General features: G+C 35.7%; 1 protein-coding gene across 1 annotated transcript in view; it reads right to left on the reverse strand.

Annotated features, from left to right (window-relative positions):
* Positions 1-81: 81 nt before the first annotated feature.
* Positions 82-19005, reverse strand: part of LOC126842772 (dual specificity protein phosphatase Mpk3) — a 28910-nt gene continuing 9986 nt past the window's right edge. The window contains exons 2-4 of the mRNA XM_050579912.1: positions 5672-6057; positions 5423-5558; positions 82-881 (exon numbers count right to left, since the gene is read on the reverse strand). Of these exons, the coding sequence (XP_050435869.1) occupies positions 514-881; positions 5423-5558; positions 5672-6057 (890 nt within the window). The 3' untranslated portion in view covers positions 82-513. The remainder of the gene's footprint in view (positions 882-5422; positions 5559-5671; positions 6058-19005) is intronic.

Below are 19005 nucleotides of genomic sequence, written 5' to 3' on the forward strand. Positions count from 1 at the left end.
AAAAATTTTAAATGTTACGTCTCGTAGCACCTTTAAAAAAAAAAAAACCAATAACGATAATTCAGTTTTTTTTTTTTTTAACATACAATGGCTTGGAACATAACGTTTTAATCTAAAAGAAAAAAAAACATATGGTATAACTAAACAAATTTTATTTTAGTTGCTAATAATTAATAAAAAAGTAAAGATTGTGCCGACTGAAACAAACAATTATTATCATTGTAGGAGCACTACGATAGAATAATATTTAAAAAAAGGCAGTCATTAAATCAAGTGACATTTATACATATATATATATATAAAACAATATATAATATTTAGATCTTTATATATTGTATAAGTAATTTAATATAAAACTTTAATAGTTTTCTTTCTTTTTTTTATTTTAAACGTTAATTAGTATAGTTTTAGGAAAATGAAGGCGACCGACGACACAGCAGCGTTACAGCGTGAAGGCACATATCAAAAACGATACTTCGTCTGGGGCGACCTCCCATCGCCCTCAGACGTTTCTCATCCGCCTGTGCCAGGCGTCCACCGATCGAACTCGATACCGCTGTCGGGACTCTGCACGGCCGTGGACAACGGACTCAGGTAGCTCGATGCCGAAGAAGCCGTTGTCGTCGTGGCTGCGGTGTTGGACATGTTCTGGTGTTTGGGCTGCGTCCTGGCGTCCAGCAGCTGTTTCTCAAACGAATGCAGCTGCTGCATGAAATGGAAGTTGGGGTCGATGTTGGCCTTGCGCTTCAGCACCATGTTGTACGCTTCGTTCAGGCTCAGCTGCCTGTGGGCCATCAGGTACGCAAGCATGACGGTCACCGAACGCGAAATGCCGGCCAGACAGTGCACCAGGACGCCTTTCTTTTGCGCCCTACCGTTGTCTGCAAAAGAAAAAAGAAAAACAACGGTTAATTGTGGTTATTCAATTATTAACGTTATTATTAAAATATTATGTAGTATCAATTTTGAATATTTTTTTTATAAAATTAACTACACAACATAACAAATACATTTTTTTTTCCAAAAAAATGTTCCCCCCTCGATTGCACAGGCTGAATTGATTGAGTTGGGCTAAAATTGAACAATGCCTATAATTTTAATTTTTACAGTTTGGTTGAATTTTCAAGCGAAACCTGTGAGAACGGCCGTACGGAATGTACTGTCGATACTTTATTCGGTAGCTTCTAAAAGACCATTGTTTCAATTTCGAGTTCCTTTTAACTTCTCCCCTAGTCTCATACAAAAAGAAAGTTTTATTGAATTTATACCAATTTTGCACATAACTGTGTATGTATTCTAGATCTGTAACACTATAATATTATAGTTAAACGGGGAAAACCCATAAATTCAGAACTATAAATAAATAATCAGAATTAATTCTTATCAGTATTCTTATCTCTCTTATCAGTATAGATAATAGAAAAACGGATGAGCCATCAACCGTATCGCTAGAGAATAAAGTGATAACACCAGAGACAGAGATATTTCTATGGAAAACAAAACTGTCTTTCTCTCTTCCCCAAACCGGGCGCGACCACGTATTTTGCAATTATAGGTATAACCTATCAATTGTTTTATTAGGTATCTATGCTTATCAGCGAGCCGTTATCAATAATTATCATCCTTATCTCACTATCACATTAGCTCTTATCAGTTGGTTTTCCCGATTTCGTTTAAATCGAGGCGGATTAATCAAAACCCCAACTTGGGTCTCAAGTGTGAATTTTTTGTTTTTTTTTTCAAAGATACAAACCAAAAAAAAACCTATTGCCACGTATATTAAAAAAATAAAAACAGTCGATTACAATATGGCCGTTTTTAAAACAGGAAATTCGTCGGAATCCGCTTTGCCGTTGGGTTTACGCCATTGTCCATAGGTATATTGTTAATATTATATTATAATATCTCTGTCGCAATGTATTGTTTCTTTTTTCCCCTCCTTTGGTTTCCGTCGGATATGTATTATACAATACACTAGGTATTATTAATATTGCGTTATTTATCCACATACACACACACAAAACGACTATAATCCGGATTAGGCAACCGAGGAAAAAAAAGAACCGAGGAATATAATCGTTGTCGGCAAAACACAATCGGTCCGGGGCGAGTATGTTAAGAAAAAAGTGAACTAAAGGAAGTCCGTTCAGTTTTCCAAGATGTTTTTTTCAAACACGCATTTTGAACCTTGCAGATTTTTTTTTTGAATGAGCGTTTTTTTTTCTATCTCGTCCAAAGATTATGTTTTTATAGTTTATTCGGACAAGACTAACGAAGAAAACGGCAATTACACTTGACGAGTTGTAAGGTTAGGTAAGTCTAGTTTGTTATTTATATATCCGAGCGGTTATCAATAATTATCAACGATGTTGTTATCACATTATTATCACAACACAGTTATCACGTCTGTTACATTGTAGCTGCCATTAACCTCAAGCTAACCATGGTGTGTAACCAAAGACTATAAATACACTCTCTTATAGTGGTTTAAAAACTTAGTTCTGGGCGTTTTTTTAAAAAATTGTATTTCATTAAAAGTTGGTTCATAAATTTTCCACGCGCTTTTTATAATATTAACATTATTATTTATTAAGGAATTTTTCGACCGCCGTCGGGTGAATTAAAATTCACGGCGCACATCAATCGTTGTTTAGGGCCAGACTGTATCATACATAATTGATCACTGTAATTGTCACCTGCCGGCACGTTAAGCTTTCCCCGTTGTTTTCCTCTACCGCACAGCAATGGAAATCCTGTGTATTTCGGGTAAAACAAATGAAAATCATTTCTACCTACCCATGAACATACACAATTGGTGTGTGTAACTGACAATTTTTTTTTTAAATCTTAAGTATCCGCAAAGGCAGTAGAGAATTCGATGACTTCTCATTTATGGAAATCCCCACAGACAGCAAAAAAAACCTAACGGGACACTCCACCGGTAACCGATAACCGGGTAACACGGCCTATAATAACCGAGCCGGCGGCCGCCGTCGCCGAGGTTGCTCGACGGGCCGCTCGCCACTGTTTGGGTGCGTGCCACCCCTAGCCCCGGCTAAGATAGGGGAGGACGGCGGCGGCGGGTTCTCGTTGACCGACACACGTCGAATCGATCGACGTCGCGCGAGCGCACCGCCCGGGCGGGACGCGGCCGCACAAAGGTCCTCCCGCCCGCCCGCCGTCCATTCAAAGGCCCGTTTTCATTAATAAAAAAACCCCGCCGTCTCCAGACCTTTCGTAACTTGTTGACGGCGGGGAGAGGGTGGACGACTCCCGCCGGCGGTCGGACTCGGCGCGTGATTCCGCGGCCTGCGTGGGCGTCCCGCTGGGCGGCGGCGGCGGCAATACAGCGCGTGGGCGTCTCCATTCACCAAAACACGGCGGCGGCCAAAAGCTGCTTTACATAATATATGTGTATGGATGTATACAGGGTTAGCCAAATGTCACGTCGAAACGATTTTTTTTTGCAAAGTAATAATACAGAGTGATTCATTTAACGACCTACTCTGGTTTACACTTAACATAATTGCAATTTTGTAGCGTCAAAACTTGTTATCGACCAGTCAACAAAACGTTCGGCAAATCATTCTCAATTTGAAAAGTTAAACACGTACATTACAATTTAGGTTTCAAAAGTCGTTGAAGCTCTAGAAAATACCAAAAAAGAGATAAACGAAATAAACAGATTTTAATATTGTAATGTAGTATAAGCAAAAATTTGTTCAAAAAACTGGCGTTAAAAGAATCAGACGGATAGGAAAATAATATACAGACTTCCATCATCAAATGCAATTTGACTATTATAAGGATTTTTTATTGGGGACTATTTTTGTTTTGCCTAAGACGACAATTATTGCACAGACAAATGCACAACTTACAATGTATTGTAAGTTCGCTCTCCAAAAACACATATTAGACATGGTACATAATAATATAATATCTCACAAACCGACCAACGGGTAAAGTTCACCAGCAGTCGACTATATCGTTGCCAAGTGTAATTACACACAAGGCTTTTGGACTTGAGACAAAAAAAAAAGCCATTTAACGCGGTAGACGTTTAATTAACATTCCGTCGGGTTGTTATTCGTGGAACAAAAAATAAACACACAAAGGTCATAGCCCGGGAAGAGTTTTTTAGTGAACTGACTGACGTTTTTTTTTTTTAAATTTTTTTGTACATAAATAAATTTCTTAAAAAATTCTTCAGTCTCACCGGTGTCGACCTTCGAAATCAAACGGTTAGTTGTTGGCACACACACACACACACACATGGTGTCCATTCATACCGCAAACGCAGTAGAGAGGAAAAATAATATATTATTATGCTTTGTATAGTATATATTCAAAGAAAGTATTAAGTTTGACGGTTTTGATTTTCGTCGTCGGACAATCTACATAATATACATTATATGCAAATGTATATAATATATACTCAAGTCACCGAGTACATAACAAGCTAGACGCCCACACAAACACACAACGGGGGTTGTCGTCTGCAGCGAATCGAATTTTGGAACGCCCAAGACTAGATAAAGTTAAATTAAAAAAATTCGAGCATTTTTTTCTCCCATCAATCGACCGGGGATAACCGGCCGTTTTGCCCCGGTACAGCTCGAATAAGACAATAATATAATAATAATAATTGGTCTTTCTGGCAGATAAACTGGACTGACTACTCGTTTTGAACGAGTAGAGGAAGGAAGAGGTTAGGTTAGGTTAGGTTATGACTGAAACGATAGGTTGAGTAATATATTTGGACTGCAAGGTCAGGCTTGTCTATTTTTATTTACAATCCAACAGCTTTAAATGGAAATTATGATAAAATTGAAAATTAACCGTTTAGAAGATGTAACACATACACAGACTTTTTACAATTTAAAATAATTATACCGCGTGGATATGATCTTTTTTTTCCATTTCAATTACAGTACTTGCTTGATATTTTAAAAATATAAATACTAAAAGTGACTGACAATCAGTGATTAAATGTGATCATAAAAAGTGACCATTTTACAATTTGTTTTCAATCATTAAAAAAATGGGTTTCTTTTCATAAACTTGACAAATAACATAACCCGTGCCGAATTAGAGCAGGCAGTATTGACAACAATCTAATCTCATTGGATTTCTCAAGATGCGCACTTAGCCCTCCCTAATGCCATTTGACTTAAGTGTGAAATTTAATTGAAAAATTAACATTTTTTTTCGAATTCTGTAATTTTAATTAGAGCCAAGTTTTTGGGGGATATAATTATTCTTTGAGAGGGGCAGGTAGGTAGTAGGTAGTTTTTGTAGCGACTTAAGACCTCCCCACCAATTAGGCCTATATAATATACTATTTTTAATTTAATATTTTCCAACTATAGATCGGCTCAATAAAAATATAACAATTATAATATAATATACAATTAATAGTTACCTATGAATTCTATGGCTTGAGGGAAAAACCCGGCAAGATTCTGTCCAATGTGATCGGATATGGGTATTTGCATGTACTTGATGGAACCTTGTTCTTCGAACGTGTTCGGCAAGTCCGATGTGACGTTGAGTATGTACTAATGATTCAAAAAAACACAATACAATGTAAAAAACGATGCTGTTTGGAGAGGGGGAGAGGGGGAGAGGGAAAATATAATTATTGGACGGTGTGTGTGTATGTGTGCCTCACCTCTATCCTGTGCTTCTTGAGCCATTCCAGGTCTTCGGAGTTGGTCGCGTTACCCAGGAACAGGTCGGGCAGGATCTCGACGGGGAAGTCGCGATCGTCGTCGAAGCCCAATATCGAACTGGAACTGTCCACGTCGGACAGGCTGTCGATGTCCGAACCGCCCGAGCTCTCGGGCGACGTGCTCAGCACGGACGTGAGCTGCTGGTGTTGGCGGCGGGCGTTCCGGGCGAGCGGCACCAGCGACGGGGTGATGTGCAACGACCGCAGGCCCATCAGCGTGTCCGTGTCGCCGATGTAACCGGTCATGTCGTCGTTGGCGCGGGCGCACCGTTCCAGGAACGACTCGCACCATTCCGGGTACGACTGCTGGAAGGCGTCAAAACTTTCTGCGAGCAAAACAAAAAAACAAAAACAATTAGTTACAAATATAATTAATACAACGTGCTTTCTATATATATATATATGTCATTAATTGTTAATACATAAAGTAGAGGTCAAAAGTTTTTAGTTAATTAATTTATCACAATTAAATTTATTTACATAATTTTGTGTACAACGTTTTCTGATTATTTTTTTATGTGTTTTATAGAAATCAAATAAATAAGAAATGTTACTCAAAAAGCACGTTTGCTCAATCGCCATTGCAATAATAGCTGTCAAGTGACTAGATTTAAGACAATGTTGTGTCATCATCGATAAAAATCGATATTTGTCAATCGATTGGCAAAATGGCGGTTAATAAATTAAATGTTGAAACTTGTCGAAGAATGTCAAAAAAAATGTTTGGTCACTTTCAAGAAAATCGGCTAAAGTAATATTTAAAAAAAAAATTTAATTCGATTTCTATAAAATACAATACATTAAGAATAACCAGAAAATGTACACATTAAAATTATATAATTAGGTTAGCCGGTAAGACTATATTACTATACTGCAGTTGTACATGTTGTTATTTTATCCTAATCTCCTAACCGAACTCAAGACATTTGTCGAGAAACCTAACCTAAACTTAGCCAAACCAAACCAAACCAAACCTAGCCTAACTCTAGAGTCGAATGCCTATAACATCAAGTGTGTATCTAAAAACCAAGGCAGATCAACATAACATAATATAGACTAACCTAACCTAACCACAATATTATTCAAGTTATGTATTTTTACATCGAATTTTACCAATTTAAGCATTTTAACGAAAACTAAAATAAAGCTTAATTCACGTTATTTGCAAGTTAGGTTAGGTCATTTTTTATTTGATCCGTTTTCCACGCGTTTTGTGTCCAACCCACCGTTTTGGATAGTGAATAAGAAAAGTAAACGTTAAGAAGTGTATTTTATGCTATTTAATTTGTGTTTGCCTTCTGAGAAAATATTTAAAATAATAATGGTCGTGTCTGTTGCGGAAACGAACATCTTATTATAATAAATTATTATTACTATGGAACAGCCCGAGGGCATTGTTGTTGTGTCGTCCAAAGCGACCGCCGGTTGATTTGCATTGCTCTCTCTGTCTGTCTGTCTGTCGGTGTGGTGTTTTACTAGTTTAATCAGATTTTTGTTTATGAATTTCAGATTTCTTCCATTACTACAACAAAAAGACTTCCGGCGAACATCCGGCGTCGACCAACGCGGCCGATTACCAAATACGGGAGACACGCTCTACTATTACTATACTACTACTACTACTACAGCTATTTCTTAACTATTTATAAAACAACAAAAAAAAAACGGTTTGTAATAATAAGCACCGACGGCCGACAGGAAGGACGACGTCGGACAATCGTAAACATTATAATATTATATAGATTTTTTAGTTGCGCAATAACGTTCATCGCACAGACATGAGACACGGGAGATCGTCGTCGGTTATAAAAAAGAAAAGTAAGAGAGAAAAAAAAAAGGAGGTAATAATAACGAGCCCGGCTTATGTTAAACACATATCTCTCTCTCTCTCTCTCTCGACGACGACGCTGTGGTAAAGGTGACTTTTGAATTTTTATTATTCTTCATTTTTATCAAAACCATTTTGCTCTGCGACGGCCAGCAGTCCAGACAGAAGGCGGCCGTTATATATATTAAAGCTCTAACCATAACGTTTAAGAAATTAAAACCATCTCAAACGTACATAACGATTTATCAATTTGGCATACACACAATATAAACGTGGCTTTTTAATTTTGCACTTTTATTATCACTATCATACCAGAGTTATCACAGTTGACACTGTTCACTTAAGGGAATTACCACATTTAAGCAGTTTTGTATAGGCGATATTTAGGGGAAAATGGGGTATTAATCAATTTCGACATGTCACTTAATTTACAGGGTAATTTGTATAAGCTTCAAGATATTATACTTGGACCAAAAAGCCTGGGAAAATTACGCTTACTTAGGATAGTCTGATTTCAGTTCTTCGACTACTTCACTAGGTTAGGTTAGGTTTATCTCTTTACAGAATTTAAATCGAATCATCCCGTGTAGTCGAAATTTTGTCAAGCCTTTAAGTCTAAAACTTCAAACAAAAACCACACCGCTTTCTCGATCCCCTACGACCACAATATGGATAATCCATTTTCTTTTACATTTAAACAAATGGCAAGTTAGGTTATCTAAACCGGATTGGTTTATAAAAAAACATCCGGATGCAAACTTCAAAATAATTATTTATCATTAAACCATCAAAACAAAGCAGATACTTTCGGTTTTTTTTTTTTAACAATACAATGCATTTTTTTTTCTTTCTCTTTCAATATTATCACCGTTTCTTCACTTCTCCACCTACTACGACATCCTTGGTCGCCGACAAAGAAAAACGAAATACCATTTTATATACCATTATATATTATTATATTATACTCGGTGTGGCTGCTGCAATTTAAAAGCGTGGGTTAACGTCGAGTGGGCGCTTCCGCCTCTTCGGACCTATATGTAAGGTCCTCGGTCACCGCCAAAATGATTTGCGCTTAGCCCATCCGGACCGGAGGCAGACACTTCGATCTCGACCACACATTCTCGTCGTTTAGACTTATGGTGTGTGTGTGTGTGTGTGTATTATTATATATTAAAATAAATAACATAACGTGACATGGGGAAATAATAATAATAATAACGCTCTGTCCCTTCAGCCGGGCAGGAAACCGAGATCTGACCACCGGAAACGGGCCCCGCCAATAAAACCGGATGATTTACAACACACCCCGCCCGCCGTCGAGACCCTCTTGCTTCTACGAAAGAAACGGATTGTTTTCTTAATATAATCTCTTCCGCTCACGACCTCCGGGTCCGGTCCGGTCCTCGAGGTATTTTATATGATATATTATTTGTTTAAGTACATACTTAACGGCTCTATAAATACACGACGATACGTATTTATTATTGTCGTATCCCTCGGGCCGTATTGTAAACGATTAAAATATGAAAATAATAATATTATCGTTAAAAATCCAGCACTATGATTGAAGGGGGGGGGGAGTCGCCTCTCCCCACATCCCGGACATCTGTCATATAGCTAGAGTCGTTGGGGTAGAATCAATTATGAAAAAAAAGAGCCCTAAAGTGCAAAAAAAAAATTGAAAATATCTAAACAGATAGTATACGTACCTATTGAATCAGAATTGAATAAACTAAATATATACATTACTACTACTTCATATATTATATTTAAAATTAGAGGGAAATCAGCTGATAAGAGATAACACGACAGTGATAAGAAATGGTTGAGATTTTCATAGACAATAATATAATGGATAGGACACGCCAATTATACTAGTTCTGTAAGAGGTAGAGGTCCTTTTTTTGGTAAATAAAGAAAGATACACGTATTATAAAGGTAATATATTGGTTTGAGAGAGACATATGATAAGAGACATTTTTTTAAAGTTACGAGTAAAAAAAATATTATTTGTTTAATACAATAATGCATACGTTTTTATTACAGAGAATGTACTAAATAACTATACAATTTTTTTTTTTTTTTTTATTATAATATGGGTATTGACTTCAGAAGTCATTAGCTATAAATTTACAATGTTAACTATATTAATATTTTTTAGACTTGAATAATTTATAATAATTTAATATTATGTAAATGTATGTGGAAATAAAGGACCCCGGGTATAACCTTAAAAATGTTATCACTTTATCATCACTCATCTCTCGGGCGATAAGTTCGATGTCTCCCATCCATCTGTGGAGATTTCGAATTGGCCACAAATATATATATATCAAAAAACCCTTCTTATATAAACCTCCTCTTCCCACTCGTGCGTCTCGGCTTAAAAAAAAAAAATGTTAAAACCACCGCGAGCGGAACGCGACCCACGCTCGCCACGAGTGAACGCGTTCATATTTTCAACCTTTTGGGAAAACCCCTGCAATATTAACCTGTAACCGCAAACCGGGTATCCGGTTGTGTCTTGCCGAAAAATTAACAGGCGCCCACGCTTACGGCGCAGCGCACGTGGGTAAACGCGGTTAAACTCTCGCCACCGACGCCCTTTGCCTCCCCCCCCCACCCACTACCCCGATGCGGAATAGGGGCGGCGAAGAGAGGGAAGGCGACCCCCCTCCCCATCCGGTGCGGTTTCGTTCAATCGCGAGAGACGCTCTTCAATGAACGCACGGCCGTGTGCTATAAAACGTGGGCGACGGGGATCGCTTAGCACCTCCGCCAATCCTAACCCCTCTGCCGCCCCTATCCACACGGTTTGTATACGGTGTGATGCAATAAACGCGACGGCCGGGGTGACCTACCTACCTAGTGACTAACGCAAGCCTTTGGGCGGCGGCGATAGAGCTTTTAGGCCGGTATATCGATCCGTGCCGCCGCCGCTGCCGAGCCCCGTGCATAAATATTATATAGGTCAAACGACGGGGTACACGCTGGATTCGCACTAGCTTTGTTCCCGCCGCCGCCGCTGACATCAAACGACTTCGAACGACAATAAGAGAAAAAAAAAGTTAAAAGTCTAAAAAAAAAAACCGTCTTAACACAATTTTCAACACCTCCCCCCTTCCCTACCGCTTTCCACCACAAACATTGACCCCAATCAACACAGCACGCATGTTTTTACCACTGAACGGATGATCGGGAACACCCACAGTATCAACTGAATTACAATAACTGTAAAAATGATTAAAACCAAAAAAAAAATAAGAAGACGTGTGGTTGCAATTAAAATATTATCCTATTATTATTAAAATGTGTCGACTTTTGACAATTTATAAAATTCTTCAGTTGAAAGCCAAAATCTATTATGTAATAATTTTGGAAACTATATAAATCATTTTAGTCAATCGTTGAAAAGTATTCATAAAAAGTTGTCATATAATATTCATATTGATAAAATATAAATATTTATACTATCTCAATTGATATTTAAGCTCCAAATATCGTAATTGGACACCAGAAAACATACACACCTTTAACATATACCCATCACACGCCATGTAAAAAAAAGCTCAAAATTTCATTATTTTATCCACCTATCAACTTTGGACTCTCTCGGCTATAAGGGAAGAAATAAAAACGACTAGTAATTGTCAGGTTTTGGACGTGTGTTGAGTAGGTTAGGTCAGGAGATTAGGTGTTCTTATCTTTTTAACCGCATCGCCGAGAAACAACAACGTTTATCGATAATTACCGTAGATTAAAAATTGGACTGTGCATCATCATTCAGAGAATCAATCGATCCATGCAAAATATGCACGATGGATAGTACATATTAATAACATCAAAGCTACTGATCTTGTAAACAGTTTAATGAAAGATCTACCGTTTAAAGAGAAAAAAAACCAAAACGGTAGTAATACAACTTCCGGTTTTTAATCATTCATAAAAAAAAATATTATTACACATAACGCGCTCGAGTTCTATTGCCAAACGGTAGTTGATTTTTGTAGTCAAGTAGTAGTTTTGTGTTTGAGTAGAAAATAACATTTAAAAAAATGTATTTTTTCAAAGACACGAGCGCGTCTAGCAGGCGGCAATGATAGTGTTTTGTGAGCTCTGCCAAACACGAGGGGGGCACTTAAATAATTAACAAACGCTATAGGAGGAAATATCGCTATCGCCCGCACAAGTTCAATGTTATACTACACACACTAATGGAACACGCAAACCGAAAATTATATTAATAAAAAAAAAAATGTTAAAAATGATTAAAAAACGTCACCGCCGACCTTACCCAATTGCTGCTGCTATCATCTCCATCGTCGGTCCGCTGTTAATTAACTAATCGAAAAACGGTGAACAAACGATTTCACAATGCAGAAAGCTAATTATTCAATTTATAATTAAACCAACCGCACAAGGGTGGTACTGCTACAGCGAAGAAACGCTGTAGAATAACAATAATAATTAACCCATCGTCGAGTCTACAGAAGAATTAAGAATGAGAATGCTATGCAAAAAAGTAGTCTGGGAATTGCGCAAATTCACTGGTACAACTTGGGCAGAAAAGGAGAAAATATTGTCTAAACGCTAAAATTAAAATTACCCTAAAATACAAATGGTAATGTTAAAAACCGTATACTATAATTATTGCCAACAATTATTCGAACGATTGTCTGTGAAAGGTTAGGTTAGGTTTATTAAATATTTTCACTTTTCCCACCTTCATTTGAACTTCTTTCGGCTCAAACAATAACCTAACCTAACTTTCTAGTACAAAACTAACCAAAAATTTATTTTGAAAAATATAATTTATAAAAAATGTTAGGTTATGGTTAAACTGGACCGGTTCAACGAAGGCGGAAAAATACAAAATATTATCTAAATAAATAAATAATTCACCCTAAAATTAGTGCTTTCGTTTATTTTACTAACATAACTTTTTTGTTTTTGTTTAAGAAAACCTAAAAAATTGCAATTATTTTTTAGAGAAAATAAGTGTCTTGACGAATAATCACCCTGTACATAAAAAATCACTATAAAGACAATTTATGTGTTTTTGAAATAAGGTGGGGGTATCTTAGATCAAAAATAAATGCGACAATTTTTTTTTTAAGAAGACATTTTTTAAGGGTAAACAAACAACTGTCGAGCAAAAATACAATATTCTCCGAACGGTATTTTTTAGCCAAGCTGCGCACACACCAACGCCTTGGCACGTCGTCTTGAGCCGGGTACAAAATAAAATTGTATAATATATATATTATCATATTATGACGCGTTAAAGGGGAATGGCATGCGAATAATAATAATAATAATCGACGGTAAACAGCAGCAGCATCTCGAAAACGTGAAAAAAAAAATAATTTTTGGAAGACTAAACAAAAGTTGTTCTAAATATATGTTATTAGAAAAAAATAACACTCAAACGTCGTCGTCGTCCGGTCCGTGTACGTTAACAGCAATACTGTTAGCGTTTTTATTATTTTTATGTACTTAACATGTACTTGTGTTAACGGGCACCGGATATCCTTTGCCGGGCGTCACCGTAGGGTACATATTATAATTATATAATATGTGTATGTATGTAAAAGAAATCCGCATTGGCTGTGTAAAAATAGGTCGGATGTTTAAAAGGTGAAACGGGAAACGGTCGACGGGGGCCGCCCCGGAGAGAGACAGGAAGAAAGGAAGGAAGGAAGGAGACTTTTATTTTTGGATTTCCTATGTGTGTGTGATGTAAGAAAGGTGTTTTCGCGGATAGGCAAACGCCAAAAAAAAAAAAAAACGACCGTGTGGAAATGCCGGAAACCAACATCCGGTTCACTATATAATAGTAATATAAACAAAACACTCGGCACAGGATATTATACTTAGGCGCACGAGCCGCATACCGGAAGGTGTATTTTATTATTATTATTATTGGTCGTGAAAAATACACAATAATTCACTTTATAGACTACCTAAATAATAATAATAATGACATACAACGTTGTCGCCAGAGACTCGTCCGGTCGAAATAATTTTCCATTCATCATTCGCATCGACCGACCTTCGTCTTTTATGTGTTTATTTTTACTCGTTTTTTTTTTTTTTTTTTGCCGGAAGATTGCAAAACGAACCCTAACCTCCTCGGCGGGGCGTCGACAGCGTTGACAATAAAAGTCACTATATATATATATTAATATATCTATATATATTATACAAAGGTACCAATCTTCGAAGCTGCTTAGTCAGAATAAAATCGAGGAAGAAGAAGAATGAGATTTTTAATACCAAGTCTATGGAAGTAAAAATCAAAAAATAATTGTCTAAAATCAATAAATTATAATACTTGTTAATTATAAATGTATTATATTACTTATAACATCTTGTAAAAATATAAAAATGTGTTTGTGTAATTAAAATCTATGACCTTTAATATTGAAATTATTTAAAATTTTTATTTTTTCCAGAGCTCTCAATTTAAAAATTTAAACTGGCGTACATATTCATTTACATTTTTTTATTAAGATTAATTTACTGAAAATGGTCGATATATATAGTCGATCTATATAGTGGTCGATAACCAGCTTTTGATAATTACCGGTTAAAAGTGTCTTATCCCTAATAAATTACCATGTATTGGATTCCATCCAATGTTTTATCGAAACGTATGATTTGAAAGTTATCCTGAAGTTTTACGGTTATCAAAATTCCAAGAGACTTCACTAACGTAAAATACTCATAATATAAGAGTTTATAGTTATAAAATCTTTTAACTATACTAATCATTTTTTAAATTATAATATAAAAAGATGAAAACGTGTCGTTTTATCTAATTAATATCTTTAACTGGACACGGCAGGAAGTGCAAAAAACATTATTTTTACAAGTTATAATGATAATAAAAATGTTTTGCACTTCCGGCCGTGTCCGGTCAAATGTGTATTAATTACATTAACACATTTTTACACGTGCACGGTAATGTCGTTCTTTTGGTAATTATTATTATTAATATTTCAACGGCGTGTCCTAACCGGACGGGCTACCCGTTTTCGAGAAGATGGGTTCGGTCGTTTTGGAATTTTGCAAAAAAAAACCTACTACAGATACTACACCTGTGACGACACGATTAATAACGATTTTGTTTAGAAGGTTAGGTTTTTTTTTTATGTAATTTGTAATCCGGACGACCGTGTAGCAATATTTTAAGTTTTTTTCGGACGAATTAACGCGTAATAGAGGTCAAGGTTAGGTGGTCGGTCAGAGAAATACAAAAATTTAAATACAAACCGATCTGAACCACACACAGCTGACGAGGCTACCGGATACACGTATGCGGATGCCGTGGGAAAAAACCGCGTAACCGCATTTAAATTACACAGACTTAACGGTTATTATATAGTGTAATTAATGTCGGTTTGCGACCAGAGAGTTTAATCAATGACGACACGGAAAAACACTAATAATATTATTACACACATCGTAATGCCCCTGAGTCTCCTTAGAAAAATTAACAAAACTCGTCTAAACAAAAGCTGGTATAGTGGGGTCGGGGCATAGTGGAAACGGGGTGGTTACAGGTCTACAAGAATTATTACAACTGAAGACTTTCTGTAGGCTATTAGTATTTCATCAATAATTGCCGTTAAGAAACTAACCATCTTTACCGTTCTATTTAAACCAATCGATTGAACACTAGAAATTGTCTATTGCTCCAATGGACTTTGAAAAATACACGAATATTAACAAAATTTTACCAATATATAACTACGAGATTCTGAAATGAAATAGCAATTCAAAATACAGAAAAAATATGTGTGCATTTTCTAGAAAAAAAGTATATCACAAACTCCAGGGAAAAACTCCAAATTTTCTATTCAAAAAGTATTTGTAGTCAAAAAATGTAAAAACAGGATAACTGAAGAAAACACTTTTTATAGAAAATAGAACTGAGTATGTATGTTTACAATCAGATGTGCAAATTATTATTCGTTTTCCTATATAAACTGGTTCTATATATTTTGTAAATTTATTTTATATTATAAAATAATATAAATCATACGAAATAGTTTTTTTTTTAAATATAATTACTTAAAAAACAGTTGACAAACTATTTAAATAAAATGTTAAAAAATAATTATTGGAATAACTTATACTCGAAAAATGTGTTATCTAGATGATTTATATTTTAGATAACTTTTTATTCAAATTATGTACAACTATGTTTACAATTTAAGTAAACATTCGTTCCCACGTTGACTATAAAACTTGTAAGTTATAATATAAGCCACTAAGGAATTCTCGGTTTGCAGTTAAACAACGTGGTCAGCTGCTGATCGGGTTAGGTCGGGATAGGGTTTTCGATTTTCATTCAAGCGTGGGTTGAAATAATTTTCCAAAATAAGGCCGGATACTTTTAGAGAAAAAAAAAATATTTCTATTTATAATTATTTGTTTAAACTGTTCCCTTTTTTTTTCGAGACAAGATGATGGAAAAACGTCCAGGTTTCTTTTGGGATAATTGCCGGATTTTCCGGGAAAATTTCCGGCATTTCGATTCATAAATACTTTGCTTAAGTACGTTTCCAAGGCAACAGATGCATATTATTATAATACAAGAACGGTATTGCCGGGCCGCCGTTTGTGTAATATATTTTCGGTTAATTAATTTTACCCGAAGACTATATTTGGCGGTTCCGTCCGCTTGTCGTGCGAATACTACATCCGGATTCATATTATTATGTATATATATATTATGAATATGTGTACATATATATTTATAATTTGTACTTAATATACATATATATTATACATAAATATAAACAGGCGCTTGCTGACTGTTTTGCTGCCGTGACGGTTATTTTTATACCGGAGCGGCGCATACTCAAGATTGTGCTTAACGACCCGGGGTGAAGTTTTTCATTTTGTTTATTAATACAGACTAAAATTTAATGAACGAAATAATTATTAAAAAACAAACCTAGTTATTTTCTCCGCTTCACGGAAAAACACTGAATCATATCTCTTATCACATATCTTATCTCTTATTAATTTTCACTTTTCTGTAATATCCTATAGTGTTATATATCTTAATATTTGAAATAATTTTCTAATTATGTATCGCGAATATGGCGACATTTCTTGTATCCAACTCAATAACATAGCCATGTTAAAAAAAACCTTAAAAATATTTACCGATAAAAAAAATTATATTCAATATTTGAGTTGATTTTTTTTTATATAAAAGGATAGGGACGTCTTTGAAGAAGTCAAATGTCGTGAACTACTTACGAACAACTGTTAAGAAAAACAGAATGATAATAATAATATAAATGAAAATAACGACCGGTCGATAACCGCAGTTTTGGATAATCAACACTTATCGTGGTGCTGTTATTAACATTGAACAAGGTGGACATAGACCGGAGGATGTGAGGTGGATTGTAATGTTATATTTATATACACCCGCTCGTCCTTTCTCGTTTAAACTCTAACCGCCATTATTAATAACAGATCATTTATTCAAAAACGGTTATCGACCGGTCATTATTTCCATTGCATCATTCTGCTCTTTATAGGTAATTAAAACGTAGGTATGCATGTTGCTAATTGACTTTTATTATTATTACTCTTCAAGAGGACGGTCATACCCACTATCGTATTAAGGAGTTAGGTATAGGCAATTTATTTTAGAAAAATCTTAATTTAAAGGTCAAACCGTGTAGTGTTATTAATGAGGACTATCTTTCTTTTGTTGATGTCTTCTTAAAGCTACCCTTTGAGATATGTTTTTATTTTTTAAATATTAAATATAATTATTTTGTATATAATTTTTTTTAACGTTAATGCGTTTATTATTATCAAAGGATTCAACGGATGACTAATAAGAAAGAGGACTTTTGACAATTTATAAAATTATGTGGATGAGAGCCAAAAGCTGATTTATTTTGTAAAAGGTGTACTTTTCAGGAGAGTAATTTAAAAATATTATAAACTATACAAATCATTTTTATACATTTTTTAATATCTCATTTGATATTGATAGCTTAGTGCACAAATTGAAATTGTCTAGGAAAACATAATTTTTTTTTACTTTGGATGAATGTTTACTACAAAGTATTCATTGTAAGTGTAACTATAACAACAAATAAAAAATGTGATATTTCAAGAACTTTTACCTATAAAAATAAAGCGCATTAAATTTTCTATCTATTGATATCAAAAAGTGTATTTTGGAAAAAAAACGGACTTGCACTAAGTCATATAAATATACACCTTTAACATGTAAAATTCTCTATTTTACATTTTTCATATTCATACATCACTTTGATTCGACCTTTCTTCGTTTAAATGATTGTTACCCACTTATTTGTATTGCACCGTTGTTTTTAACAGTATTTATTTGTTAACCCTTAACGGTCCCCTACAAAGTATAGTGCGTACACGCTGCTGTTTATGTAAACGAATAATGGGAAATTTGTTTCATGACTGTGTACGGCGATTACATCATAACCACCGTTTGATCATAACATCAACCGTATCCCGAAAAATTCCTGGATCAGCGCCCGTTTCGGATGACGGTCACATGTTTGTCGTATGCGTACATACCACACACACACCGTTTGGCGGATGTTGTGTAACAACACACAATCGACGTCTATTGTCGTTTGTTATTTTATTAATACACATCATATCATAATATCATTAACAATATCAAGTATTAATACATTTAAATTACATCGTTATCGCAGCATCTACGGCTTCGTGTACGGTTTTAGATCAATGACGACAACACAAGTCACACAACGTGGGTTTTGCGGGCCACGTGGATTTTCTCCGCCTTAAAGGGAAACAACGCTACGGAAATTTCGGTCACGTGCATTGTCGCCGATAGGATTATATATCCTCATTATTATTATTGTTATTAAGTAAACAAAAAAAAAAAAGAAAAGAAAAATGTAAAAAATCTAACCCGTAGTTGGAAAAAAAAAGCGGTACGGATACACTCCCACACGCGAATCGTCGTTTTACACCCCCCTCTCATATTATACCCTCGCTTCTCCCTTCTTGGTCGTCCTACGCCCCTGCACTCCCTATACACAATATACGTGTATACAGGGTACATTACGTTAATGTACCCAATTCGTTTAGCCACGAGGGGGCGGCCGGGCGAGACGCACACACACGTACACGGAGGATGAAAGGTTATTAAAAACACGCCAACAAGACCGACAGAAAGATAGAGAGAGACCTAAGATGATAGTCCTACGACGATGGAGCATCATCGCCATTTGCCGCCGCCATCGTTTCCGGTATTTAATTCCCTAGTCGACGTCGACACACACTCACACCATGTCTACAGGGTGATTGGTTAACTACGACCAGGTCAACTGACTTTGGACATATTTAAAAAAAAAAATACAATCCCATCTCTAACGTGTGTGTGTTAAACCCCTATTAA

Source organism: Adelges cooleyi, unplaced genomic scaffold, assembly GCF_023614345.1.
Source record: "Adelges cooleyi isolate 19-005CV unplaced genomic scaffold, UGA_ACOO_1.1 ACOO_flye_CR_arks_rails_tigmint_CR_PRNA_574, whole genome shotgun sequence".
Lineage (NCBI taxonomy): Eukaryota > Metazoa > Arthropoda > Insecta > Hemiptera > Adelgidae > Adelges > Adelges cooleyi.